General features: G+C 41.3%; 1 protein-coding gene across 1 annotated transcript; it reads right to left on the reverse strand.

Moving 5' to 3' along the window:
- Positions 1 to 7,358: 7,358 nt before the first annotated feature.
- Positions 7,359 to 8,503, reverse strand: LOC134204418 (phospholipase A2 inhibitor beta-like). Its single transcript, XM_062679240.1, has 2 exons — positions 8,402 to 8,503; positions 7,359 to 8,342 (listed from the first exon to the last, which is right to left on the reverse strand). The coding sequence occupies exons 1-2, from the start codon at positions 8,431 to 8,433 to the stop codon at positions 7,385 to 7,387; spliced, it is 990 nt and encodes a 329-aa protein (XP_062535224.1). The 5' UTR covers positions 8,434 to 8,503; the 3' UTR covers positions 7,359 to 7,384.
- Between the last annotated feature and the right edge of the window lie 350 nt (positions 8,504 to 8,853).

The following is an 8,853-nucleotide window of genomic DNA, read 5'->3' on the forward strand; positions in this document are numbered from 1 at the left end:
AATAAGTGTTATTATCATTTAGTATATAAAATGATACTAGCGTTTCCCGCGGTGAATATTAGACATAGAGCAATGTACCCTTAAACAAAGTTGTAGAGGGGAATCAGCGCTAGAAGGCCGCCATACAACACTTTTCGGAATTCCACCTCTGGAATGAGTTATTGGCTGAATACTAAATGATAATGAAATGATAAGTTCAATCCCTGCCTACAATGTACTTGCGTCTCCATGCACTATCCATACCAGAATGCTGATTCGCCGACGCGTGGTGCTTTGTTCCCTAGGAGCTGCCAGCTAAAAGGCGTTTTGCCTCATGAGTTTTCCGCAACAGAACATCACCACTTTTTGAAATGTGAATATTATCAATATGATTGAGATTTTTGACAATTTTTGAATGGCATCAACTAGCTATCTTGTTTAACTGATGCATAATGTAAAAATACCCATGAATAGCGTTACAAATAAGACAATAAAGCAATTTTTGCTTAGCTAGGGCATATTGCCCCCCCTTCCCCTACCATCTTCTTTGATGTGGTGTTGTTCCATTTCACAAAATTTCATTTTTCCAACCAACAAAACATGCACTGCTGCCTACTAAAAGTTACGCAAAGCAAGGGCTCTCCATCGTGTACAGTCACCGTCGTCATCATCAATGATCATTGCATTACCGCATCAACAAAGAGAATCTTCCCACCGAAGCCACGCCCCTAGAAAGATAGAAGAAATATGTTCCATTGTCATTGTAAACTATCAGACTATATAAGAAATGTGCACAATGTATCTCAGGTCATTCAGTATCTATCTATTGCACGGCAATAACAGGTAAATAAGAAAAACGAGGCAGTTTTCTATCCCTGAAACCAGGAATCGGCCGATCTTCCGTGGCATTTCGTAGAGGAATTCAGCAGAGATCCTGAACCGAAGGATTGCCCTCAACATTCGACTGTCCGTGACCGAACAGCTCTGGAGTACCACTGTTTCCTCCGGAAAGTCCTCGAGCTCTGGTTTCCAATTAGGACTTGAAAGGAGCCCTGTGAGGAAATTCCAGATAAAAGGAAGGATGTTGCTGGAAAATCCCCACTCGCTCGACTGTCGAAGGACCAAGCGGCTCCAAGTCCTGTTTAAAGCTATGGAGATATACAAAGTATGTGTCCGTACCATACCTTGGGCTGAACGCGTGCTACCAGACCTCAAGTCTGTCTTCGGCTTCCTGTTTTTCACGCAGTCACTGGTTCACCAACCTCTCGACGATACTACACACAAGAGGACTGCGTCCAGCGAGATACGTACTTTGTGACATTCCGGGAGGAGATGCTGGTTTTGCGAATCGGGATGATCAAACCTTTTCGCCACTTATCGGAAAGGTTCGGTAAGGCTAGACTTGGTTGACCAACTCTGGGAACCGGATCTTGGAGGAAGGCTTTAGGTTTCAGCATAGGGTACCCAATTCGTCTGTTGGAGAATGCGATAGACAGCTCGTCAACAGGGAACGGTACATTGAAGACAAAGTTTTGTAAATCCGGTTGAAAAGTTGTGAGGGACGGTGTGCTACCAGAGATTGACCGCTAGAACTCGGAGTCGTAGCCCGGTAAACCCAGTAAAGTACTTCCCAAGCATGTTGACTACCTAAGGGGGTCGATCAGATTTATCGAGGTGAATGTGGGAAGATCTTCTTTTGCCACAAGGAACGTTGACTTTCCTCTAGACTTCGGCAACGGATTGAGTGGAGGGGTTGACCGAATCAAGGAAATCCTCCCACTATTTTCTGTTTGCTTTACATATCGTTGACCTGCATTCGTAGTATATTTCTTTGTAGGCTTGATGAGAACTTATCTTATCAGGATGAATGACCAGCAAGAAGTCTTCGTTGCGTTTGGAGGGCCTTCCTTCTCGTTTTAATCAGCGGAGTGCCTTTCGTCCTGCCCGGGTGCTGGTCCGTATTCTCATACGATTCAAATAAGGCCGTACATCATGGAACTGGTCTAGAAACATCCCAGGCTGGATGAAGCGAGAATCGTCAATAATTTACTTACCTTAATTAATATACCTTGTAGATAGCCTCTGGGTAAAAAAACACGTAAACAACGCCAACTGGGTAACTACCTCGGGAACGGATTCCGAAAACTAGGAGTTCTTCGTTGAGGTGGAGTACGTCGAACAGGACTTCTCAAAAGACTCCTGTCGCCACGGAAAGCCGAATGTTTGAACCTACCTTAATACTCCCAGAATACTTTGCTCCGAGGGAGCGATCCCCCAAGTAGCACACGCAACATCTTCCTAAAAGCACCTTGTTTCTATTCAGTTTCATTAAAGGCATTGGAAAAACATCAAAGCACGATAAAGTTGCATCAAGATATCAAAAACGTTCGAATTGTGATCAATGTTTCAATAAAATTGCAATGCAGCACGTGTTTGACATTTGGAAACAAACAACCAAAGAATACTGCACTTATGTTGCAAACACGAAACAAAATCATTAAGTTGCATATTTTTTATCATGTAACTTCAATGCGTCTTACAAAATTTAATTGTTTGTTTAAAATAGGCTGCAGATAAGTTGAATGTGACTTCATGTTTCATTTAGCATCGCTCAACATTTTGACAACTCACATTTTTTTTCCTGTGATGGTGCAATCAAGTAACAGGAAACAAGAGTACAAAATTCATAATCGTATGGTTTTTATTGTGAGTCAACATGCAGTCCCTTCGAAGTGTTGAATGGTGCTGTGGTAGAGTGAAGACAAATATAGTATATTACCAATATGGTCCACTTCGTTATTTTCCATACATTAGGCAACAGACAGCACAGTCACACCATCTTGCGTCGCAAAAGGCAACTCGCCAAGGGGTGCGATGATTGCAAAAATTACACTAATTTAACATTTTTTAACTATTTGAATTACATTTTTAGAAAATTTATTTTTGAACTCAGAAATCAGAATGGGGTCATAAGATAATTTCTAGCATATTATTTTGAAATGTTATACTGCATATTGCATCACACGTTTGAACACCCCTCGGAATGTCTCTTCACTACGTTACTTAACTTTTGCGACACCGCGGCGCTACTGTGTTGTCTTTCGAAATCAGCCAGAGTGGACTATATTGTTAATATAGTATATTTGATATTGGGCAAGAGACAGCACATTCACACCATCTTGCGTCCGAAAAGGAAACTAACGCCTGAAAACGATAACCAAGGGGTGCGATAATTGCAAGAATTACACTTGTTTTACAATATTTGAAAATTTAAATTACATTTTTCAAAATTTTATTTTTAAACTCAGATATCAAAATGGGATCATGGGATGATTTCTAGCACATTATTTCGACTTGTTATACTGCATATTGAATCATACGTTTAAGCACCCCTCGGAATGTCTGTTCACTGCATTGCTTGCCTTTTGTGACACCGCGGCGCTACTGTGTTGTATCTTCAAATCAGGCAGAGTGGACTATATTGTTAATATAGTATATTTGGTGAAGGACTATCAATCACAAGATCCATAAATTGAATATAGTTTTATATTTTTATTTTATTTTTTTCCGTTGTAGTATTTTGCAACATTATAGCAATTCATTATAGCATTATAGCAATTCCACCTCTTGCGCTTTTTAGATTGCAAAAGAGTTATAGTTGATGGCACATACGCAAATATTGTTTCTTTCCGAATAGTTGCAACACAGTGAAATGTTTAGTAGTGAAACAATTTGTGCTGCTTGGGCCATGAAGTCAAGTGCGACCCGATTTTCCTCCTGCAAGTCAATGATCCACGGAGATTCGGAAGGTAATGAGGGACCGACTGTTTACTTCGATGACATTTACTTCCAGGGTGCAGCAGCCGTAAAAAGTGTAGACAACAACCTTCCGTGCACCATGTTTACGGTACTCATCACTAGGTGGCGATACCGGCGTTTCTATCTGTGTTGTTAAGCCTGCTACTCTATGTTCTGAGATTTTCACAATTTTCACCATGAGCTCATGGAAGAATGGTAATTGGAAATCGATGAAATGTATGGGAAGATAAGGTATTTTGCAAATTTATGGAAAATGGTGGTGTTTTAGAAGAAAGTAGTGATAAGGAATGAAGTATGAGGTGAAAAGATTATCTCCTGCACTTAGTTTGCTCTGATTAGTAGTGATGTGATGAAATTTCGATTTTACTACCATTGAAAAAACGCCATCTCTTGCATTAATCGTTTTGACTGGTACCTTATTCCAGAAGCCGTTGATGTTCCACTGGAGACCTCCAGCGTAAGTGTGGGGTTGGGGAAGGGTCAAGCAAGGTACCTTGACGCGGTCCAGTGAACGGTAAGGGCGATGTATTCCCCGAAGTGATGATTCTCGCTTTGTTCTCGCTCATTTTGTGTTGAAAACCGCACAGCTGTGTAAAACAATTTGAAATGCAACATCAGAACCAGTGCTCCCCGCGTTTGGAGCTTTTTAAAAGAAAATATATCACGGAATATAGTCTCCCTAATCAGTTCTCTACCATGACAGCTTGCGAAAAAATTCACTCACGGTATGCTACATATCGTAGGGGAAGGGGGGGCAATATGCCCTAGCTAAGCAAACACTGCTCTATTGTCTTATTTATAACGCTATTCATGGGTATTTTTACATTATGCATCAGTTAAACAAGATAGCTAGTTGATGCCATTCAAAAATTGTCAAAAATCTCAATCATATTGATAATATTCACATTTCAAAAAAGTGGTGATATTTTGTTGCCGGAAAACTCATGAGGCAAAACGCCTTTCAGCTGGCGGCTCCTAGGGACCAAGTACCACGCGTCGGCGAATCAGCATTCTAGTATGGATAGTCCGTGGAGACGCAAGTACTTTGTAGGTTATTGCCACTAGGGCGTTTTGCCTCGCCAAAATGTTAGATGTTTCTTCAAAATGTGGAAATTTTCGGTTTTTCCGACCTTCCCATGCACTATTTTGAAACTTTCTTCGCCTATCCTACATAATTTTAGATCTAGTTTTGTTACGGACATATTAATGACGGTAAATATGAGGGAAACCACAAAAGGCGTTTTGCATCGGGGGGGCGTTTTGGGGCCTCTTCCCCTATATGTATAAAGAGATGATAAGTGAGAGACTTTTTCATTTTCTTTTGGATTAAACCCATGGATCCTCAAACGCCATTCTTGGTACAAAGGCTCCGGTTGGGGTATAGCTTCCAGTCCTAATGGAACGTACACACGGTCAAGCAGTTTGACCAACATTGACTCCACCTCTCGTTTATACAAACATCCATCAAGTTTTTCCAACAGCTGCACGAACAATCAATTTATTTGACCAACAATATCACACACGAACGACCGAAGGGACAACTTGAGCACCAACCATCAAAAAATATATGGGGGTTTGTGCAACTTCACTACAAATGCTCAAACATGTTCGGCGAACCTTGACTCCGCCCCCGACTACTCAAACCAAAATCAAACCGTTTTAATTTTTTCCAACCGAGCCGCCAACTGTCAAATGGTTGTTCGAACAACTTCACACACGTTCAAACAAAGCAGCAACCGAAGCGTTTTCTTGGGGGCGGAGTCAATGTTCGTCAAACTGCTTGACTGGTGTGTACGTTGCATTATACCGAGCAGACGTATTGATAAGGCATTATCTCCCCTGTTTGTCTTATACCAGGCAGACGCCAATATCTGGCACTTTTTTAACAACTATATGCAATCCATAAGAGCTTAGCCATAATAGACAACGAGAATAATGGACGTTGGAATGATCTTATCCTATGACATAGAAAGGTATAATTAAGCCTAAGGCGCACCCAATTTAGGAGCTTGCATTTATACTTGACCTGTTAAGAATGTATAAAACAAAAGTGGGATAATATTTGAAACGACGCAACTTGTTACAAATTATCTTTACATCACTGAAATAATTTCCTGTTCACCCATCTCCTGCTGCTCGGGTTCTAGTTACCATATCCAGGAGCCAGCACCGTGGACTCGGAACCGGGAAAACTCCTCCAGAAGCGCACTCCAGATCGCTTGATTTGAAAAGTTTTGTCATATTATATGGAAGCGTACTTGGTTGCGACGCGTTTCTTTGATATGCAAATTGCATCAACCAACAGTTCCTCCGGTCGGCACTGATGCTGCCAGGGAAATGGAGTTCGTCAGCCAGTAACAGTAGATTGCAATTTGGGCGAGCCGAAGCGTTGCGGATTGCGGGCGGATTCAAAACGCTGCAGGTTCTGGTTACATTGGCGTGATTGGAAATCTACGGCGAGAGAAATAGTTTTGATTGAGTTGGATAGGGATCGTATCGTATTCAGCGTATTTCGTTCTGATTGCGGTGCCGTCGGATTGTTGATCAAAATTCAACGTCGATGTGGAACGATTCAGTAGTTGTAACCGAATTCCAGAACAAGGCGGTTTAAATTTCCCTAAAGGGGTTGAGATTCGTATTCAATCGCAATGAGCATTCCATAATCATCAGTCATCACCATCCGTGCGTTAATTTACTTGTGGCTTCCGTTTTATGATCAGTACGCACGTACTATGGATTTGATTCTACTAACGCCTACCCATAACAGGATTTTACCACTCCAAGGCTTCCGCCCTTTGATGGCTTAGCCGCATTACATTTTATTTTGGTAAAATGCGCGTCGAGGTGAATAATCCGCTGCGGAAATTTATTCGCCACCTCATAAAATTCATCATCGGGGAGGAAATTAGGTAGAACCTGCTGAAATTTTGTGGGATGAGAAGAATCTGTCGGACGGTGTATTATACAGGGTGATTTAGGCGAAACATTAAGTTATCCAGAACACCTTCGGTAGCCATATAAAGTCTGAAAAAGAAGTCATCATCTGTCGCCAAAAAGTAATATGTATTCATGAAAAACCGCTATCTAGCTGCTATTAACCAAAACCTCACAACTTCATTACAACTCACAAAATTGTGTCATTCGCCGATTCTGACAATTTGCTGCTTATTTTTCGAACACGGAATGCCAAGATAATTGAAAGGTGCGCAGTGCCAGGCCAGTGTTATGCTTCATGACTGACACCTCCCCCTCCCTTCAAGGACGATGCCAGGTCGGCGCCAACAATTTCCATCAAAGAATTCAACTTTGCAGGCAAAAATACGTCACTAATTGGATTTTAAACTCTCCGCTTGGAAAACCTTTGTAGCCTTTTTTTTATTTTCAACCACTTTCAACGGTGGAAGTTGGAAACTCACCACAGGCAGGAAGGATAATTGTTCCAGAAATTCGTGAAATAAGGTTTACATATTTAATCGGCATGGGGCAGAAAACTTTTCGCTGTTCCACTGTAATTGGCTTTGTAATTGTGAGTTGTTTCGAAGGTGAAATAACACAAATTGTTAACGAAGCTAATGATATTAGGACTTTATTCACCCTGGATGATTCTACAGAAAACATCTTCGACAATGCTATCGACATCTATCAGAGCCTCGGTGAGGTTACTAGCGATGTTGGAAATGATTTCGGTCAAAGAGTTTTTGACGGATTGTTCCTGCCTAGTCTTCTGGGCCAAACCATTAATATTGAAAGTGAACTCGCACATGTCCAGCCCGGTCCAATCCAATTTACCTTCAGCATTCAGGCGGAAATCATCACGCCAGGGGCAATTCCACGGGTTCTCGGCAAAATTCACATTATGAATAGCAGGCAGTTGGTCCAGTAGATTATTGTCGATACGTTCCAACTTGTTGCTGGATACATCAAGTTCGTGTAGTTTGGAAATATTCCAGCGAGAGATATCAAGAGTATTGATGCTGTTGTTAGCAAAATTGAGAAACATCAGAGATGGTAATTCAACGGGTCCAGTAGAGAATACGACTTTTATGTTGTTATAGCTTAGACCCAAGATGGTCAGCTTATCCAAACCAGTGAATTCGTTCATATCCAGAAACGATAGATGATTGTTCGATAAATCAATTAGAGTGACGTTTGTCAACAGGTTCACACCGTTTGGAACACTAGCCAGTTCATTCTCTGGCAAAAGCAGCTCGGTCAATTGATAAACTTCCGCCTTGTCGATTTGAAGTTCGTTCAGTTGGCAACGGGACACTCGGAAGTACTTCAGTTCTGGTTTCAGAAAAGCACTTCTGATGTAACTGTTGACAATGTCCAACCGCTCCACATGTGTCATGCGATACAGAAGTCGAGCAGAAAGTGTCTCCAAGTGAGCAAACTGCAGTTGGATCGCTGAATTTTCCGGAAATTCAATCCTACAGGAGTGCGGTTCGGCAGATACGCTCGACACGATACAGTACGAATCGTCATCAGAAAAGTTCTCACAACCGTATCGAGCTCCCTGCGTTAGGGACAATAATGCAAGTAGCCTGAAATCGGAAAGATTGTCATAATTGTGCGTGCACTATACACGCCATTATTAACTCACAGAACATTGATGCGATGAAGGAATCCAGCCATGATTACTGCCGCAGAGCTTCTAGTTTCAGCGAGAAAACGTTATCTTCCAATTAGAAGACGATTCAAACTGGCTTAACCGAAATGTGTGACTTGCTTTCAGCCTCGGCTGTCTTATCGCGGTTGATGCAACGCAGGGTGCCATTCTGATGAATATAAAAGACTGTTTACCAATAATTTATAATCGCGTCAACCCTGTCCAGAAAGCAAAAGTACTTTTAGTTTCAATGTAGCTACATATTGTCGTAACGTAACTCATACTTGAATGCATTTTTTTCATTCTAGGAAAACAAAATTGCAATTAGTTTCACTATTTGTTGTGTATGATATGTTTTGAAATCTTACATCATAGATTATGATGGAAGGTAGTATGATTTCATTATATGTAGAATCCCATTTGCATCATTTCATCGTAAATGTGGA

Source organism: Armigeres subalbatus, unplaced genomic scaffold, assembly GCF_024139115.2.
Source record: "Armigeres subalbatus isolate Guangzhou_Male unplaced genomic scaffold, GZ_Asu_2 Contig567, whole genome shotgun sequence".
Taxonomy (NCBI): Eukaryota; Metazoa; Arthropoda; class Insecta; order Diptera; family Culicidae; genus Armigeres; species Armigeres subalbatus.